This window comes from Cricetulus griseus, assembly GCF_003668045.3.
Source record: "Cricetulus griseus strain 17A/GY chromosome 1 unlocalized genomic scaffold, alternate assembly CriGri-PICRH-1.0 chr1_0, whole genome shotgun sequence".
Classification (NCBI taxonomy): Eukaryota; Metazoa; Chordata; class Mammalia; order Rodentia; family Cricetidae; genus Cricetulus; species Cricetulus griseus.
Window position 1 is genome coordinate 118558499 of NW_023276806.1, and position 21159 is coordinate 118579657.

Genomic DNA, 21159 nt, shown 5'->3' on the forward strand with positions numbered 1-21159 from the left:
CTCTGTCCTGGTTACAATGTGTACGGAAGAAGACCTGGAGTGATGCCAGGGCTAGGAAGTGAGGACTATGGGTCTTGATTTTGCACCATGAAGAAAGTTCACGGCAAGCAGCAGACCTCACTGCTGGCTAAGATCTATCACCATGTCATCTCAAAACCATACAAACATGCTTGCATTCCACAAATCTGTTAGGGCATCGGGGTCTTAAACGCCATATCTTTAGATCATTTGGATGCCAGAAGAAAACTAAAATTGCATGAGAAAAGAAAACAGCACACAGGGGAGTCATTATTTTTCATCATTTTTAGAAGTCTTTATTTTTTTAGTTGCTCCTCCCACAGTAACGCACCAAAAGGCATAACAGTTTATATTGTACAAAGCATTGGAAGAAAGTACCTCAACTTGCCAATTATTTCCAAATGAGATTACAAACAAAAAGAAAAAAATCTGGTTTATCAATAAAGGACAAAATAACTGAATAATGTCTGTTATTTACTTCTCTCTTTTTAACATAAGGTCAGGAACACTTCATTTTACAAATAGGATTAACATGAACATAACATCATCGCACAAGCTTGCAGACAACCAGCATAAGATATGGGGTATAGTTCTTAATCAGAAGAATCATGCTTTCGTGAAAGAAATTATAATCATTTATACAATTGAATTGATTTCTGTATTACAAAAACTAAGTTGCATCTATTTGTATTTAGTTCATTAAAAAAGAAAACAAAACAACAACAACAACAAAAAAGGAAGGAATGTTAAGAAAAGCCAAACACTATTGGGCACTCCCATACACAGGTCGTGTCCCCTTGGTCCTTGAAAGTCAAAAAGGGGTGTGCCTCAGACATCATAAAATAGTGGCTGACAGGAACAGTGCTCTTTTTAATCAACAAACAATAGTTTGCCAACAAATAAATACATGATACACGCAACACACAAAAAATTTAAACATTAAAAACAGTGACATGATTGTCTAAAATTAAGATGTTATTACAAGGATTTGGCAAACATTGTATTAGTGGTACATCGGTACTGGTGATGAACGGGTTACATCACTGACAACCTCTCTGAGCATGAGCATCCATAGTTTACAATATACACATACCCTTTTTCCCTAGTTTTAAACAATGTACTTAAGAAGGCAAAAGGTAAGGGGGGGTGACAAAAACTCCTGTTATTACTTCCTATAATCATTGTGCATTTCTCCTGACTATTTCCATCTTCAAAGGGTTAAATTACATAAAACTTTAAAAAGGAAAAAATTAAATCTGGCAATTAAAAGCAACTGTTCCCAGTCACATCAGGTGATCTTGTAAAGAAAAAAAAGCAGAATTTGATTTCTATGGAGTGTTCATTTGTATCATCAATGCTGCCATCTCAACTGCTCCTCTCATCCACCCATGCCCTAGGACAGGAGAACGGAAGGCGTCTTCCCCAGTGAGGTTTTCATTCATCTCCAATCATTTTAGATTAATTGGTCCTCCAGAGGTCAGCAGCTGCCTTGCTGTGCAAAACAAAATATTGAGAATAAATAGCTTCCTTTTTTCTCTTCTTCTTTAATCATTCAGTTTAAGGTCATCAGACTTTAAATGAGTGACCCTTTAGGTTGATAAGGCATTCTGCTCAGCAGTCTTGTAAATAGTTCTATATGAAAGAGCCATGCTACTGTTGGACTTGGTCCCATTCTGGTCAACCTCGACAATGTCATACATGGCTTATGGACTGGATGGCACTGGATTCTGCTGCAGCCCTTGCCATGCTGTGCCACACGTTGGAGGAACTGTGGGAGGTGGGATGAATTGGATCCTTGTCTGACAGTGACAACATCATAGCATATGCCTGGAGTGAAAAGGAGAGATTCAGTAAATGGCATTTGAAGAAAAACAGCAAATCTAATTTGAAGAATATAGTCTGTGGATATTAGGAAGACATGAGATCCTGCACAGAAGCATCCTTCATGATTATATTAGCTAGAGAGGCTGTACTCTTTTTTTTATCAAAATGACGTAAGGGCTCACCTTAGCCAGACTCTGGAGGAGATGATCTGACTCTTGCACCTTGTAACCCAGAGACCTGAACGTGAATGATCACCCCAAGGTCTTTCAACTATACAAAACCAGCACTTAATTCTGCCCAACTTTGAATCTAGAGTCCTTCCTCAAAGTTCCCCTTTGTGTTTGAAATACCAACTGCAGACATCTAACACCCTTGAGAATGAGAGAGCTCAAGTAAATTCCACCAAGAAAAAAAAGTATGAGACCCAACAGTATCTAAGCAACCATCCCTCATGAGTCCACTGAGTGGAAGGTGCACAGAGGTTCTGCACCGGGAACAGCTACTTCTTCCCTATGATCATGCCAAGTTCTAAATAACTGTTCAGAGATTCCCTCACCCACTGCCAAGGAAAATATTCAAATGAAGTGTTTGGTCTTGACTTGTGAGTGAACTTTTCACTGTTGATTTGCTATTGTGGGTCCCATCCATTGCTAAACTTGCTTGTCAAAATGCTGTTGAAGTGGAATCATTAAAGTCCTGCCAAAGACATTCCAGTGTCTGTAAACAAAGACAAATGCCTCTGTTGTTCAGCAGAATTTCATCTCAGGGAGTCATGCTGAGACATGTGGCCAGCCTGTGGTTTCTTCTCTCACCATGGCATTTGGTTAGATTATAGGCTGATTTTGATTTGCTGGGTCATTGCTCTCAATGAATACATTTGGCTTGTGTGTGTGTGTGTGTGTGTGTGTGTGTGTGTGTGTGTGTGTGTGTGTGTGCATATACACATGCTTGAACATGGGAGCTCCATATGCATGTGTGTGCATGTGTTCTTGTGGAAACTAAAGGTCAGCATTAGATATTGCTCAACAGTACACCTTGCATTTTGAAACACGGTCTCTCCCTGGTCTTTAACTTACCAACTAGGCTAGCTTGTTGGCCAGTAAGAACCAGGGACCCTTATGCCACCATATTTGGCTTTCTTTACATGAGTTCTGGGGTTCAAACTCATGTCCTTATACTTTTATAGCAAGTAGTTTAGTGAGTGAGCCACATTTGATTTTTATTTATGAAATTGTCTTCTGGGTTTGTACAAAAAAACCCAGTGTTTATTCAATTAATATTCTATAAGCATAAACTCTATGCCAGGCACTGTGGTTAGTACTAAAGAATCAATGACAAATGATACAGAGTCCAGATCTTTTGTGGTGACCTTGGGGAGGTCACTCTACCACTTGAGTTTAAATTTCCACATACAAGGTAGGAACAACCATAAAACATAATAGCGCTTTTCTCCAATGGTTGTAGAGGAAACAGTGCTCAGCTCAGTATGCTTCATGCAAACTGATTCCTGTTAGGAAAATAGTTTTTGTAGAATATTGTTTCCCTCAAGGACATTCCCATCACAAAATCAAGTCACTATTTTACTGATCAATAATTTTGAATTCAATCACTATAAAAATTAAAGAATTCATATACAAATGCTTGAGAAAAGCACCATAAGTTTCAGATTATAAAAACATGACAGGAACCATTTGCTCTTCAGAGATCAAATGGCAACTGAATTACAGGGGTCACTGCCCAGTTCCTCTGCACCAAGGAAATAGCTGTTAAACCACAGAATGAATGAATTCATGACAAGTGAATGAATAAAGAGCCTCATGATAAAGTTAGTTTGCGCAGATATTTGATAGACTACCCATATATATGCACATATATGTATTTTGAAGTAGAAATCATGAGCTAGGATACACAAGGCTTAGATTTATTGTGATGCTACCTGTTACTGTGTCTAGGCAGGACGCTGCTCCTGAGATGCACTCTACATCTGTTATCTCTACATTCTTAGCCCCCCCTTGGCTTTCTTTCATAACTGAAAGTTTCTGAAATGAGTAGGTAGTATGTGTTACACAGTATTGGGGTGGGAAAATAAAAGAAAGGAAACTTGGATCCTCCTGGAATATCTGATAGCTGGGAAACAAGGCATGTATATGCTTGAAGCAACTGCTTCTTATGGATGGCTCTAAGTGGCTCTGGATGGCTTAACTTGAACATAATAAACTGAGAGGTCATGTGTATCCCCATTGAGTCAGGGAAAAGAATGAGATAGCTCTCTTTGCACTTCTCTTACAATGATGAAATTGTGTCTGTCTGTCCATAACCTTCAAGCTTCTGCCAAGATGTCATAGGCTATGGAAGCCCACTGTGTAGAGGCCATCCATATTCAATTCAGAAAGAATATAATTTTTTCTATTTTGTGCATAATATCACAGACTTTTTATTGAAGTAAAGGATTGCAAACAATTTGCATTATCCTACTGACATAATGTCCCTGATCAGCAATCACATCTTAGTAGAGATTTTATTTTATCACTATTAAGACCAGCCCAAAGCATCTCAATGAATAGGAAATCATATCAAAATGTATATGCTAACATGGCCCCATTGATTTGATTTATCATGTTACCTCCAAAATGCTCTAAGTAAAACAAACAATTCAACAAATGTGATAAAAATATGTTATCTTTTTTATATGGTCTGAATGAACATTCAGTTGAGTGAAATGTCATAAAAAAAAAATCACTGGCTCCCTTCATTTTTTAACAAATAGCTGAAGCTCCTTTAATTGGTGCTTGTGAAGATTTTTGGAATAATTTTCTGTTGCCATGTGCTGATAGGTTATGAATCAGGAGACAATTCATTCACTCAATAAACACAGGCTTTATTTCCAGATCTGTCACTAAGTTGGTGCAGATCTTTGGTAGCTCATTTTATTTCTGGCCTTCACTTTAGCCCTAAGCTCTGGACTTAATTATCTGATGGATACTGAATGAGTCATGCAATAGAACTCTCTATACATAGTAAAGAAAAATAAATAATTTTAGAACATACATATGTCAACAGAAGTTATAGATACAAGATGATCAGAAAATAATCCTGGGGTAACAAGAGAACTTGAAAATAAGCCATGAGCTTTCTAACCGACAGGGAAAGAACTAAAAGGAAACTCAAAGAATTGCAAGGCATGGTCAGGCTTGCCATGGAAGTTTTGGTGGTGCAGAATGCAGTTTTACTTGTTAATGACTGCATTAGTTAACTTTGGCATTGATCATCTACTGAGAAAAACCAGGAACATCATGAAGAAAGCAACCAAATCTGCCTGGATTCTAGAGTATTACAACTTGATAATATCTGCGTCTGTTCATAAAAGAAATGCATGCTTGCGTGCACAATGCCCCCTGATGTGGCCTACAGCAGGGTCAGTACCTGTGACTTGGACTTTCTGTGTAACGGCTGTTTAAGCTCCTCTGGCACAAGAGAAGAAGAACTAAAGGAAGACAGCTCAGCGTCAGTGTATTGATTCTCCTCCATTCCCCTCATTTTGAGGCTGTCTGTGAAGTGCCTTATGTGATCTAGAGCAGAAAGGCCAGATTTATAGTCTTCCTCTTTATACCTAAAATGAACCAATGGGAAAGCACAGAAATTTGGTTTTCTTTTGCAGTTTCTTATCTCATCAAGTTATTTTCATTTTTATCTTAATAGCTGTCAAACTTCATACTGCATTGTTGTGCAAATGTAGCATGCAATAACTGCTAGTTTAAAAACTATTTGTAAATATCATATCTTAAGATATATTTTCTTTAATATTTTATTGACTAAAGTCAGGCTTATATTTGAAGTAAAATTGATGACATATGAAGTCAACAATGTGTGGGAACAGAAGTCATACATTTGAAAACTTTTAAAGTAAAGTCAGTTATAAAAATATTTAGTCAGGATACCTTAGCATCACAGAAATATATCACCTTCAGCTTAACTATTGGTTAATTTTTTCCAATTAAAAATCTATCATCTATGAAATTTACAATTTATGTCAAACATCTGAGTTACAATTATAGTAGATTATTGAATGGCTTCATTCATAATGAAATGTCCATTTTCCTTCGGGCTTCAAAAGTAGATTCTAAAAATTAAGTACTTGGGTAATCTTCATTCATCCTTCCTGCTGTGGGGCCACCAGAGTCCCACAAACACTAATGTGTTTACATACTTGTGTTCCTTGCCGCCTTATTTCCCTCTATGTCAAACTGATACACTGTGTGTGCCTTTCCCAGGTCAAATTGGACATTAATGTTTTGTTACTCACACATTCCTTATAATCTAACACAATCTTCCAGTAGCCAAGCAAAGTAGAAGGAATTTGCACCACAGTCCACCACACACTATCTCTGTTGCTTGGCTTGCTGAGTTGCAGAGCACTCACCTCACCGGGGATGTCTTACAACTCATCTCCAGGGTGCCTGCTTCCTCATAGTCATCCTCTGGGATTTCTTCATCTAAATTAGTTGTCCCCAGCTCCTTTCCAGATTTTCCAGGAATGTCATTGTCTTCATCCTCCTCATCCAACAGCACTTCATCTTCTACTTCTTCATCATCCAGTAAATCAGAACTCTGGCTGGTTACCAAAGCCTTGTCATCCTTGAAGTGACTACCATTCATCCTTTCAAAAGCACAAAAAGTAAAAGGATCAATTATTGGTTTGATTTTTAAACATGCAGTTAGTTTTCTTACCCTCCCGAAACAATAGTTTAAATATTCAGCACTTACAAAAGAAATTTGTGTTGTGTGTGCCTTGTTGCAGCAACCTTGGGAAAATAATGTAATTTCACAAAGGCACAAACAAAGACAAAAATAACTGGATGATAATTCAGGCTACAAATGCAGCCTCTGGCAAAACAGGAAAGGCAACCCCAGTCTCTGATTTCTTATCATTCCTGATAAATGATATGGTGTGTGTTATATAAAAGCACACGAATGTTTTCTCTGTATAATGCACATAATTACCATTTAAGTACCCACCATTTAAAGTAATTGATTTCTGGAAAACATATATCACTGAGCAAAGCTGACAATAGCTTCAGCACGCACGCGCACACACACACACACACACACACTCCGAATCCAAGAAACCAGAGACAATGTGAATGAAGCTGCCAAGGAGCAATTGGTATTTACTGTTCCTCGGTTACAGTTGTGATAGTCTCTACTTGGACACAATACTCAAGCTTGGAAGTTATTGAGAGCTCACTTATCTTGACTCTTTCTAAATGATCCTAAATTGTCTAACAGCAAAAGAGTTCTTTGTTTTCCAAGAAAACACAGAGATGGTAAATCAAGGAGGAATTTAAGTGTACTGACATCTTTTGAAACTCACTTAGCAGGCAGAGCTAACAATGCAAAAGAATCATTTTTCAACTTAAAATGTCCTTTGTAATATTTCTGTTTACATTTTAAAGAATTGCAATAGACAACTCAAAAAAACTTACTACACAAATTCTGCTTATGGAATTTGAAGGCATGTTTGAAGCTGGAAGAGGCTTTCAAAATGACCACCAATGTAAGGGAAATTTGGATATAAGTTTTGTTGTAAGACTTTAAAGTATAACAACCATAAACACTTTAAAAGATGGAGCTGCCTTGGAAAGATATATAGTCAGAGAGGTTGTTCAGGCTCAGAAAGTATGTGAAGATATGAATCATTGCAGGTGCCCACACATAGTAATCCCCAAGTCAGTCATTATCATCTTTGCTTACCATGTTCATCTACCTAGTTATTGTATTAGAAAATCACAGAATCTTTAGCTATTGTAGGCAAGTATACTTCCACATGAAATGAAATGACTTTTCAGTCCATGGAAGATCAGAAAACATACTTAGAAATTCCCACATGAAAGTATGCAGAACTTAATGCTCAGATTTCTGACAATTAAAGCAATACATACATAAACCAACCTTGGAGATGACAGAAGCGCAAAGTATAAATGCATTTGACCAGAAAAGTAACATCATTGCTGAACACTTAATACAACCACTTTTACCAAAAAGAAGGATGAAAACATATTTTTAACAGACACAAACTATTAGTTTTCAGATACAGTGCCAACTTGCTAGCTTGAATGGTTGAAAATTGTTATTATTTTTTTAAAAGTGGAAAAAATGAAAGTAAAAGAACAAAAGAGTCCGTGGATGAAAACCAAAAGCAACAAAAGCCAACATGATTAAGAAAACATATTTGTTAATTATGCTTTCAAATGTGGCAATTTATAGGGATAAATTATTCATCAAAAGTAGCCTGGTAGGTGCAGAGAGAGGGAAAGTCAAATGACTCAACTTCTACTTCTGTGTTTAGACATGTTGAAGCCAGATGTTGCAGCTATGCAGCCTCAAAATCTCCAGCTATCAAACCTGAATACACGTTTCAGAACCAAATGGTGATTTTAGCATTTCATATTTATACTACATAATCAGAATTTAACTTGTATATAATGTGTTACTAGATTCATTTTTTACTGCGGAACAATGGACTTGCCTTTCTCACAATATGTACATACAAGCACACACAGGCAAGTGGAAGGAATGATACATCCAACTAGGAGATGCTGTTGTTCTTACAACTTCATAGATGCCTAACATGCTTATTCTCTCTCCTTGCCCTAGCTATGGTTACACAAAATAAACAGCAGGGGCAGTTGTTTGTTTTGCTGTTATTGTGAAGTTAGAACATTTATTATCTGAAGTGTGTTTCCCTGGTGATTAGTCTTGGCTTTTACATGCAAAAGAAACTAAAGACAGTGACACATTAAAATCATAGAAACTTCATCAATAAATTTCAGAACATACGTAGATAGATAGATAGACAGACATGTCCACTAAAGCCAACACCTCTGCCTGTTTGAGAGTTCAAGAGGAATAATTGGCTCTGAATTGAAAAGTTCTCAAACAGCTTTTGTGCAAACATATTGAACTAATCAATGTTACTTCATATACAAAGTGATACTGATATGTAAAGAGATAGAGAGAAAGACAAGATGGAGACACACATTGTGTCATGAGTTATCTATTAATAGCATATTAAATATAGTAATAACCAATAATGAATCCTTCTGGTGAATTTCCTTCTGGCTTTTGAAATTTTGATTTAGCTGCCAAGGTAAGCAGAACTGCCTGGTAGTAAAATGGGCTGCAAAACAAATAGGCCAGGTTACATCTCATCAATTATTTACATGGCTTCTGGCAAGTTATTAACCTTTGATATCACCATTCTTTTCTGATAAAGTTGCAGTCACTTTCATGAGGTCATTGTGAAAATTAAATTAAGTAATATGGAGCTGAAGAGATGGCTCAGCACTTAAAGCACTTGCTGCCCAAGCAAGAAGACAGGGTCCCCAAAACCCACATAAATGCTGGGTGGACATGGTGGTCCACCAATAATTCCATCCTCACAAGAAAGACAAAGGATGCTGGGAGCAAGCTGGCTATCAAAACTAGCAATATCTCTGAATATCAATATGACTGAGGGAGCTTGCTTCAAAGAATAAGGTAGAAGAATGATTGGGGAAGGTGCTTGACTTCAACCTCAGGCTTCCATAGCTTCTACACACAAGTGCATGGGTACCAATACACATGTAAACATACACAGATTTACACAATGCACATATGATGAAGAAAAATAGTAACTTGTTAACTAGTACATGTAACATATTACATAACTGTTAGCTATGCATTCAAATAAACTCCAATCACCAGCATCAGCAATAGTACCAGCACATGAGTGCAGAAATGTGTGCAAGAGCTGCTGTACCTCTCATCCATGTTCCGAGGAGACTGACTACCATGGTTGCTATTTCCAATGAAATTCCGGATCTCTGTGAAGTAAGCATCTTCTTTGTCATCCAGGATTGCACCTGTGCTTTCTAGTTCTGAATGAGGTGAAGATGTTGCTGTACCTGGGTGGGAAAGAAAGCCTTTGTGAGAAGATCATTGTTCATTCCTTATCACTTCCTTCCTTATAAACCAGAGGAGTGCTATGTCTCAAAACTTGCCCTTTGCAATGGGAATACAAGCAACTCCAAATTGTAGTGCAAGCTCATGAGTCTGGACACCAAGACCAAGAATCACAGACTATCAAGGTTGTCATTTCTTTCAACCTGCTTGTTCTTATCTTTCTGGAGCATGGGAGTATTTTCATTCATATAAGAAGACAGGGTAAGAAATTATAGAAATCTTATTTACGGACTCACACCTAGCATTTTATACCTTCATTTGTTACAAGGGGTTGTGAGCAGACTCAGAAACAACCCAGAGGCTGGTTTAGCATGAAGAGGCCAATAAAGGATCTGCCTTCTATAAGATGGTCTTCAGCTTCCTTGCAAATTAAAGTCATGATACCTGTGTCATAGAACTGCTATATTGGTTTACATAAATTCACACCATTGTAAGTACTTAATATATTGCCACATCTTATGTAAACACAGGCTTTATACTACTTAGGTATTCCCACAATATATCTACAATTTAATAGTTCATTATTACCATCCATATAGCAAAAACATGGAGCTAGTACTTTCCCATCTTAATGAAATTATCTGGTTAAAAATAAGCATTCAACTTTGACAAATTTATTTTTCCCGATATTGGGAATCAAATTCAAAAACCAGTACATGCCAAGTAACTGCTCTACCACTGAACTATATTCTTGGACCCCCAACTAGATGTATTTTCTAACTTTCTATTTTTCTGAAATAATATTGATTACATAATATAGGATATTTGGCACATAGAATATTTTCTATGCTTTCATCATTGGACTAAACTTCTAGGCTTAAAATCCAACACTTAAAAACCAGGATTGGATTTTTGGGATTGAGGAAGATGAATAGTGTACATGTTACCATTCAAGATCACACACAATGCTGCTTACAGCCAAAAAAAGGATCAACAAAGTAATTTATTCAAGAAAAATGATTTGGCTTTCCAGATCTGTTTCCTTTTCCTTCTCTGAAGTCCCCTTCCTTGAACTCAGTACTTGCCCACCATCATCCTAATTGTACAGGTTATCTCTGTACATATACCCCAGCAGACAAATTCAGTTCTTGGTTGGTCGTCGAACTTTCAAAAGCAAAGAAAAGATATAGAATCCCTTCTATTAAGTACATGTTGTCAGGTTTGCCATCAAGGAAGTCTGGGGACTGGGATGAGGTTGTCATCTATTTGATTTTATTAGATAACATTTAGGGATGGAACCACAAGATCTGTGCATCCTTTGTAAGCTGCTCTGATCATGTTCACTTCCAATCCCTAGTCTTATATAAAGTTATACCTGAGACCATGATTTCTAGGTTAATAGTCAGGGATTTGCCACTCTTAGAATACATATTCTGTGAATAGATGGAAAGAGAATTCTTTGCAATTTAGGAAATTCTGACTCATATCTGTGCAGTCTAGGTCATGGCTGTCTCTGCTTGAGATTGCCTGTTGAGATAAATCCAGCTGGATGGAAATCTAACCTAAACAAGACCACAGAGTCTCACATTCTCATTCATTAGTGATTGCCTCATTCACATGGTTCTCAAACTCAAGGGAGATGTGGTATGAACTTCCAGAGTACTATCAGATTTTAGTGTTGAAATGGGATGGAAGACGAAAGAGCACGATTATATGCCAAAATACAAAACACAAGCCATTTTTCCCCCCATAGCACCACTGAGGACCCACCAGACATGTTTCCATTCTCATGTTTCTTTAGGTGTCTGTCAAGATTGGTTTGTTGACCAAAACATCTATCACATAAGTGACACTTAAATGGTTTCTCCTTGTTGTGGATGTTGCGGACATGTCGCTGCAGATTGGAGGAAATGCTGAATGATCTATCACAGTATTTGCATCTGGAAAGTAAATACAGACACAGTATCACAAACACATTAGAAGATATTTCCTAAGACTTGTGGACCTGAACATTAAAATAACACTTCACATAGGAAAACACTATTCGTATAGGAATACTGCAATTCCAGTAGTTTTGTTTCGTTTTGTTTGGGGGTGGTTTCACCGCTCTCTAATTTATTAGAATACTGAGTTCCAATGCTTTAAATAAATCTCACTAAAACTAAATATATCACAAAGTGATAGCATTGTCTTACATTCTGCTTAATACAACACAATTGAATATTTGCAAGTGTATATTAAAAGTCTAACCAATTTCTTAGCACATTTACCTCTCCTGATGGCAACTATAAAGAAAATTCCATCATTTTTTCCTTAGTGGTACAAAATACTCCAATTTTTAAAAACTGAGGCAATGTAAAAAAATGTGTTTGGTGCTGAAGAGAGTGGTTTTTTCTTAACCTATAGTGACTGGGAATCCCAGAGTCTCACTTAATAATCAAACTGTTACAAAAGCAAGTTCTGACACTATTAAGTCCTCATGGAAGAAAACAAAGGTCTTCACTAACTGCCTGCTCTCAACTTCCCCCAGTTTTTCATTCTGATGTCTATTAAAAAGCTGACTGCAACTCTGAAGGTCAGTTTCCTTAGAAATGGCTCATTGTGCATTAGGTAAGTGTTTCTGATTTGATACAATTAAAAACCCTAAGTTATCTAAAATTTTTCCTTTATTCATAAAATGAAAATGTAAAACTTGGAGACCAGGCTACCCCAGCTCTTTTCTGAGAATGGGAGTGGTTTTGTAATTAATGGAGTTATTTCACAGCACTTGAAGGAGACTATCATATTTTTGAGGTGTGTGTGTGTGTGTGTGTGTGTGTGTGTGTGTGTGTGTGTGTACATGATATGTTAAAAGAAAATAACCTGACTTTTCTGAATTGCTTCTAGGTAAAACTGTTCAACTTCAAAGCCAGAAAATCCTTCAGTTGTACTTCCATGCGTGATGGGTCCTTCTCCTGCCCTGAGTCTCAATACAGATTTTAGCTCAAGTGCTCTACATTAGAAGTCACCCCATTCATCCAAATCCAAGTATTCGGCCCTTCCTGCTTCCGTTGTGATGTCAGAAATCTAGTCAGGTCAGTGGAAATTAAAATCTGTCGAACTAGTTACTTTGGCATGGTATCAATGAGTCAACTCGAGAGTCCTTGATTGGAAGGGACAACTTCTGCATCATAATGTTCTTTAACATTTCTGGCTGATAATAGTAATAAAAAGGAGTGAAATCCACTGTGACAAGGGTTATTCCATTTTGTTGTCATCATAGAAAAAATGCTTATGGAATAATGGCTTTCCCTGCAATACTTTTATCTCAAAGGCACAGTGCAGAGAGAAATCTTGTGCGCTTAGCACAACCATGTTATACTAAGTAAAGCACATTCAAGAGCCTGGCAGAGAAAATGCAAAGGCTAATAAAGGTCTGAAATGTTCTGCTCATGACACAGACTACATGAATCACAATGGAGAAAGAGTTAGAGTTTCACATGCCCCCATGCTTCTTTTGTGTGAAAGGTCTTTTCCAAATCTACTCCATCATCATCTCAGCTTTAGAAAGAGTTGACCAATAAAGATCAGTGTCTCCCCACGATCAGCTAGCATTTTGATTCTCTTTCTTGTAAGCATATTGAATAGAGAGGCAAGTACGCTAAATTTTAAAGTAACTTTATTCTATTCCAATATATTATCTGGTATTTAAATGACAGCTCAAATCAAGGTTCAAGAATTTTTAAGATGCATGCATAACCTAATTGTAACCCTTCATAACAACATGAAGACATAGGAGACAAAAAAGCTTTGAAATCTGATGTGAGGTGAAAGATCCAAAGTGAAAAGTCCAGCCTGGGCACTAAACTTCATAGAAAGCAGTTAGCATCTAAAGATCTGATTTCTTATTTTTCTCCATTTGTAAAATAGAAGATCTGGGCAAATCAAGATTCCCAGCAATGCAAATACCAGCTTGTATACTTTTAAATACATGTACAGCAACAGCAATATGTATGAAGCAGAATAAGGGTGTTTCATTCAGCACCAAATTGAAGGACCATGATGTCATAGCTGTAGACTGGGACAACATTCAGCTGTAAGAAAATGTGAATATGGAAACCTTTCCATTTAAGCAAAATTCCTAGGTGATAGAATATTCTCCAAGGGGGAATTTACCTAATGTTTTCCATCATTCTATCTCTTAAAGATCTGTTATGTAAAGTTCATCTCGTCACATATAAAGTGAAGTGACATTTATGAGTAGAAACAAAGGGACTTAAGAAAACGCTAATTTTCTGAGTTTCTCCCAAAACTATTATTTTTTGAATAATCATAGGTCTTTCCATGTTTTCATTCGCTCCCCTTTTAAGATGCACATTTTTCATTATATGTAATATGGGAGGGTGGATATGTACATGTGAGTAAAAGTGGCTGGGGAGTCCTGAGGCATCAAATCCCTCTGAAATGAAATTACAGGAATTGTGAACTGTCTTACAGCAAGCTGCTGAGCCATCTCCCCTATTTTGCTTACAAACAACTTTGAAACAAGATAATTTATTGTAAGGAAAATAATAGTGTTCAGGCCAAAACAATTATACTAATACACACTTAAGAATTTCAGAGGAGAAACAAACTATAATGTTGCTTGAGATAAATTCACTCTTGGAGAAAGCCTAACTTGGATTCTAATGCTGAGGGCAAAGTATTACACTTAAATAATAAGTTACATTTTAAAAGTAGCCATGTTCATAATTTCATTGTGTTGTAAGCACAGCTATTGCAGTCATATATGGCCTGTGTGTCACGTGGTTAATTTTAGTATTTAACAGAATAAGAGGCTATTTATAGAATTGGCCCCCTTTCCTAGAATACACTATCTATGGAATCTCTACATCTATACTTTTTTTTCCTCTTCTGAAGTTTGAAATGTTTGTTTATTAAACCTCCTGTTGGGATCTGTGGATGATGACTTAATTGTACTAAGGAAGCAGATATATTTGGATGTTACCTCCAGGCAGACTCAAGGCTTAGATGAGAGGAACTTCAGTGTTATGATTTTTGTCAATTAAAATGATAGTCATTATTGAGAAGAGAACACTAAAGTAAAAACATTTTTTAAGGTTGCTAACATCTTTTAAACATGTATATACTACTAGAAATTACCCCAGATGTCTTAGACTGAAAACTAAAAGTCTCATTTGATGAAGAAAAGACATTCCTAATTTTGGTTCTAGCAGACAGGTCTTTCTATTTTGATGCAAAATTTGATTTACATCTAAATATGCACCAAACTATTTCTCATTACACTGTGACCTCATGGCCATTGAATATGACAATATTTATCAAGATATTTAGAAAACCTATTGTCAAACCTGTACGGCTGCTCCCCTGTGTGGGTTCTCAAGTGGCGGGTCAGGTTCGCAGACCTTGGGAAAATCTTGCCACAGTATCTGTGAGGAAAAGATATTTATGAGAGAGTCAGTAGAGTCAAAGCAGTCATATGCGTGTTCTTGACTTAATTAATCCTGCATGCCACTCATATCTCTGTCATTTACAATTTGCAGCAAAGCCACTCTAAAGTTATAAATAACTCTACAAATAAAGGCTGTATTAGGAGGCCTGTTGAATTTGCTCACACTTATGTGAGTACTTTATGAAAAAAGGCATTAGCCTGGATGACCCACTGCCATGAGCCTGTTTTATTAACTTTGTATCTTTACACTCACAAAACTGGATCAGACAAGAGAACCAAAAAAAAAAAAAAAAAAAAAAAAAAAAAAAACAGAGAGAGTTTGTGATCCTGGGTTAATGGATATATATTTCAACTGGAAAGAAAGGAACAGTGTGTCCAAAGAGTAGAGAAATAGATTTTATTGAAACAGCACAGATATCTGAGAATAATTGAGAAATCACGGGCACATAACCGAAGCTTTCTCTTTCCTTGATGTGTACTAAGATATTTATTAACCAATGTTACCCATCTATATGTCCTTTGTAAATAGCTTTATTCAAAATTAGGGCCATAACAATTAATTAAATATATTCTTGAAGAGAGCAGTATTCTACAATGGCATGGAAATAATTAATTGTGGAAGAAATGCATTAGCTATCAAAGTGAGACAAGTAGATGATATCTGTATTGTTTCTGTATATCACAGCCAAATGGTCTGGGTTAAAATTCTTTTTAATGATAACTTTTAAACTTTTTTTATATGTCACTAAATAAAGGGCACAATTTATCATGGCTGCTATTGATAATTTTACAAATAATCAAGAATAACTCGTAAAGCAAACAACAGGCTGTTTTGAAACCAAGGGGGAGATTTTGACAAGTCCGCTGTAATTAGGGCCACACACCTGCAGGTGTAGCGTTCTTTCCCCTTCCGCAGCAGGTTCTCAGGCAGGGTATTAGGAGGTGCTCTGAAGCTGAACATCGAGGGCACGGACTGAAGGAGCTCACTGGCCTCAGGCTTCAGGGCGCTGAAGCTCTCTAGCTTTTCTGCCATGTTCTCAATAGCTGACATCTGAAAGGCAGAAACACAGACATTGAGGGGTGTGACATCTTTGCTTCTGCAGTGATCTCTTGATAACCAAGAACATAATCCACAGGAAGACTTCAAATCTTCCTACATGTGATAGGGTCTGAAGGAGACTGCAGGACTTCAGTGCTAAACAATGAGAAAATTGATGGGTATGACAAACAGAGCTAGCTGAACTGCCTCCACAGTAGCCTGCTTAGGTCACATCATAGTAATATGATTGAGCAATGGAATACCCCAAAGAAATAATAAACCAAATCAGATTTTATCTAAATGGCAGCACTGTACTACGGATATCAGTGAGAAACTGAAAATTTTAGGGAAAGGTCCTACCCACCATGACAAAGTAATTATGAATAAAAGCCATGGTATCTCATGAGAAGAAATGACAGCAAGAAAGAACATCAAGTCTTCAAAGGGTGAGCTTAAGCAAAATGTACATAATCCAGAAAGAAAAGTTCAATGTGTAAGAATTGCCAAAGGCTATGTCAAATTAGTATCAGGATAATCCAACATTTTAAGTGGAATTATAGACAAGGAATTTGGTTGAAATGTTCATTTGTCCTGAGCAGATTTAGTTTAAATGAGTTTAATGATATCTTAATATAATATCACATGGAATAGGTATTATCATAAAAGGAAAAGATTCCCATTCTTCAATACACACTCTCTCACCAGGCTCTAATAGTCTCATGCCTTTTGCTTATCATCTACCCACTGGCATATCTGTACACCATCTACCAACTGGCATATCTATACACCATCTTCCCAATGGCACATATGCTCATCATCTACTCACTTTTAAAGAACAGTATTTTCTTTTTGACTTAGTTTGATTTTTATTCTTTATGTTTACATAGATTCTCCTTTTCCTTCAACTTCCCCAACATGTTGTTTCTTTGGCGCTCATGTTTTATTTGGGAACTCCTTACTACAAAATTTTAAACAGAGAGCTAACTCTAAGGCAATCTTGCTGAATTAATTCATTTGGCTCTCATGGTGCTATATGTATGTCTCAGAGGAAGACATAAGGATCTAGATAGTAACTGCAAATTCAAACAACTGGCCAGTCAAAAGCCTAATTTTTTTTCTAATGAGACATCAAGACAGAAATAGAGATGTACTTTCCAAGATCAAGTTAAAAAGAAAATCTAACACATCTAGCTGAGAAGGAAAAGTAACAATGTGTGCACTTTCTGGATGCATGGCTAGATAGAATATCATGAACATCATAACCTAAAGCCAAATCTCAAACATTATTTTCTTCTTACAAAGGGTATGTTTGTATGTTTGATTCTTTAAATGACTATTCATGTTCTAGTTAGCTCTCTCTCTTTCTTCTTTATCCTGGAACCTGCCCTCTCATTTCATGCCTGGACTCCTAATGCTAGCTACAAATTGCAACGTACAGGGTACCACTGCCAATTTGCCAAATGTCTTTCATCAAACACAGCACATAAAAAAATCTCAGAGGAAAGTCAAGATACATTTACTTGTCAGGCGACAAATGTGAACGCATTGGGAGGCAGTAAGGGCTCTAAGCTCAAGGGTTTGATTCATAATCACTCAGCTGCTAAAACATTCTCCACAGATGCAAGTGGACAGCACATTTGTCACTATGAAGGATTTTGACACATACTGATCACAGGGCAAAGATATGGAATGATGACGCTGCTCAGAGAGGTTGGAGGGAAGTCTGTCCCTGCCGAACACAGTCATTACCCTGTTCCAGCCAGTGTTAGCATGTTAACTTTATTTATTAAAAATCAATTCAGAATAGCTTATGATACTATTTTATCTGCATTTATTTCTTATAATTGTTTCTTGCAGAAAATAATTTTGATAGCCTATCTACCATGGAATAAATTATCTGAGTGAAAAATAACTTCTGGTTTAAAATCTGATTAGTGATAACAAGCAAGGGGAAGGGTCACAATGTTCTCATGCATTTAGAGGACAGAGAAGTAGGTGAATGGCTGGTGGTTATAAATATCTTATTTATGTACATTTAATATTTGGGTAATGTCTCGCTATCAAGTAATTTTAAGTAATTTGAATGTCTATCTTGCTCAAACTCAGATTCCTGCAGCAATTCATCTTGAAGGAACATGTTTCTTCTTTTATGGAAAGCAGCCTCCTTATCACTGTTATTGGTCTCAGCTTTCATCTCTAGCACACAATAACTACAAGTCCTTTATGTTATTTAGGAGCAATTGGCTGCTGAGAAATGTGTCTTGCTTTAGGAGCTGCTAATAGATCCTTTTGAAGGAAGGTCATTGTGCTTACTTCACCTCCAACAGTTTCGATGGAGGGAAAGCATCAAGTAACAAGAAAACATATTGTAGACATCATGGGCACATGATGGCATCCTCAAAATTAGTAGGAAAAGAATAGCTATTACCCAAGAGCTCTTCTTAAAAGCCACACACAGCTTTGACTTCTACTGTCAAATAAAAAGAGGATAAAATGTGGATAAAGAAGGAGAAAGCAAGACGATGGAAGTTGAACTAAGCATTAAACACACATATAAACATATGTATACACAGGCATATACATACTCACACATATTCATACACACACACACACACACACACACACACACACACACAGATTGCTTAGTTAGACACCATTGAGAAGACAATGGTCTTCCTTTACACTTCCTGGGATTTGCTCTTAAATTACTTACTCTAAATTTGAATAACTAAGTGTTCCTGTTTGAATAAATAGAAGTAATTTAGACACCATCTAGTTGCATAGTTTAGCAATTCTGTGACCCATGCCTATCTAGCCCATTCCTTAGACTGATATTGGGTTATTTAATATATGGGCCAAAGTCTCGGCTTTCTCTTTTTGTCTTGTCTGACTCAGACTCATGTGATGTTCCTCCAGAAGAAACATATATAGAGATAATACATTTTGATATTCATTTTAAAGTCTGACTTGGTATTTTTAAAAGTTGAATTAAAATAGGTTTAATATACTAGAATATGGCTAGATAAAATTTATACTATTTAATTAGAAAAAATCAAATAGAAATTGTAAAATGATGAATAAAAATTTAGAGTAACTAAAGGAAAGAAAATACCCACTGTATATTTTAGTAATATAATGCCATATGACCCATTAATATCTCAGACTAATCTAAGATCAGCAAATGACAGATTTTTTTTCCAATGGAGTAGTAATTTTTATTTGCACATATATAATAGCTGTTGATAGTATCTACAGCCAGATGTCTGGAAAAGGAAGTTATTTCTCTCCCTTCCAGTCCCCAAGAGACTATTAACTTTATACTGACGCAACTATTTAGACACATTTCCCTAGCTCCTTCCCCAAAATGTAGCTATGCCTCTAGTCAAATAAAGCTAATAATTAAAAAAAAATTTCTTCAGGCAAAATGTCACCAAGATGAATCAAAGAGTTTAGCTTACTATTTATTATTGGAGTGCCAATAACTGAGGACCTGAGAAAGTTTCTCCTCAAAACTATTAAAGTGATGACCTGATTATGTGAAATGCCTGTCCAAGCACACCATTAATTATGTGGACTAATGATTCCCAATTAGATTACACATTGACTCTACCATAAAATAACTAACTATTCATAAACAACAGGATGGGAAAGTTTGTGGAGTCAGTAGCTTTCTATATTTGTTACTTGATAATCTTGAGAACCTCAAAACCATGGTCATTTGAGGGAGAAGTAAATACTCATATTTTATGTTTATCTCACTTCATGGATCAAGTTCAACAGTCATGATTACAAAATCACTGAGAGCTTATTTACCATCAAGAATTAGAAGCCTGTGTCTTCAGTATACATCACAAATATCTACTTTACAACAACAGTGTAAATCACAGCCTTGAAAACTGACTTGTTGGTAGTATTTCCAGACATTACAGTGGCAACATAGGGGGTTACAAAGGGAGCCTCGCTTGGACTTTGACTTGACTTTGCCAGTGGGTACAATGATCAGTCGTAAACATAGGAATCAACATCAGGAGCTTCAAGCAGTCAGCAATGTGGCAAATGTCAAAGTCACATTGTGCCTTAGAAGGATTAAGACAACTGAGAGATGAAACTCAGAACAGACCTCCCCTGGAGAAGACAGAGGAGGAATCCTGAAAATACAGGCCAGAATATTCTAAGAAAAATCACATTGGTTGTACAACTTAGTGTAATTAGAGTAGTGGCATGCATATGCACAGTTTCTCACTGCCTTTCTTTCCCTCTATCATGCTTTCCCTTCACTGTCAATAAATACTTTTGTGCTTTTTAAATATATGTATTTCATTACTAAATGTGCAACAACAGTGAGAAGTTTTCCCAACTCATCACATATTCCACAATAGAGAAAGCTGAGGAACTCCTGGTAAAGAATATTAACATCAGATAAAGCAAATAAATAAGTGCTAATATATGCTGTCTGATGACATTTACATGAAACAAGTGTGACTTTAGGACACCTTAACTTTCCACCATTATCAGAATCCTTATAAATAGGCCATTTGGAGTGGCAATGCAAACATCTCAAAACTTAAAGGAAAAGTTGAGATACATGTTACTCCCATCCATCAAGTTCTTTTTAGGTGTAAAATATAAAAATCTCCTCATATATATATATATATCCTGTTCCTAACATCATTAGATGAAACCAGATTTGCTTATACATTGTAACAGAAGTTACAAAAATGAGACCTAATTCTGAAAAGTCCATTCAGGTACAGAATCTTAAAGTCTGCTATCTGTCTCCAAACAGTAGGGAACATTTATGCCTTGGGTTAGAAGAATGTGAATTCCAGTGTTAGCCTTGAAGTTTTACCTTACATGGGGCTTTGTCAAAAAATATCTGTAATGT

The 21159-nt window shown here is 36.5% G+C and overlaps 1 protein-coding gene across 5 annotated transcripts in view; it reads right to left on the bottom strand.

Moving 5' to 3' along the window:
• Positions 1-324: 324 nt before the first annotated feature.
• Mecom (MDS1 and EVI1 complex locus) overlaps positions 325-21159 on the bottom strand; it is a 44204-nt gene continuing 23369 nt past the window's right edge. For all 5 annotated transcript variants that reach the window (XM_035451147.1, XM_035451143.1, XM_035451145.1 and 2 more), the window contains 7 exons: positions 16120-16286; positions 15135-15212; positions 11554-11723; positions 9641-9785; positions 6263-6499; positions 5266-5452; positions 325-1845 (listed from right to left, as the gene is read on the bottom strand). In XM_035451147.1, coding sequence (XP_035307038.1) covers positions 1711-1845; positions 5266-5452; positions 6263-6499; positions 9641-9785; positions 11554-11723; positions 15135-15212; positions 16120-16286 — 1119 coding nt within the window. In that variant the 3' untranslated portion in view covers positions 325-1710. The remainder of the gene's footprint in view (positions 1846-5265; positions 5453-6262; positions 6500-9640; positions 9786-11553; positions 11724-15134; positions 15213-16119; positions 16287-21159) is intronic.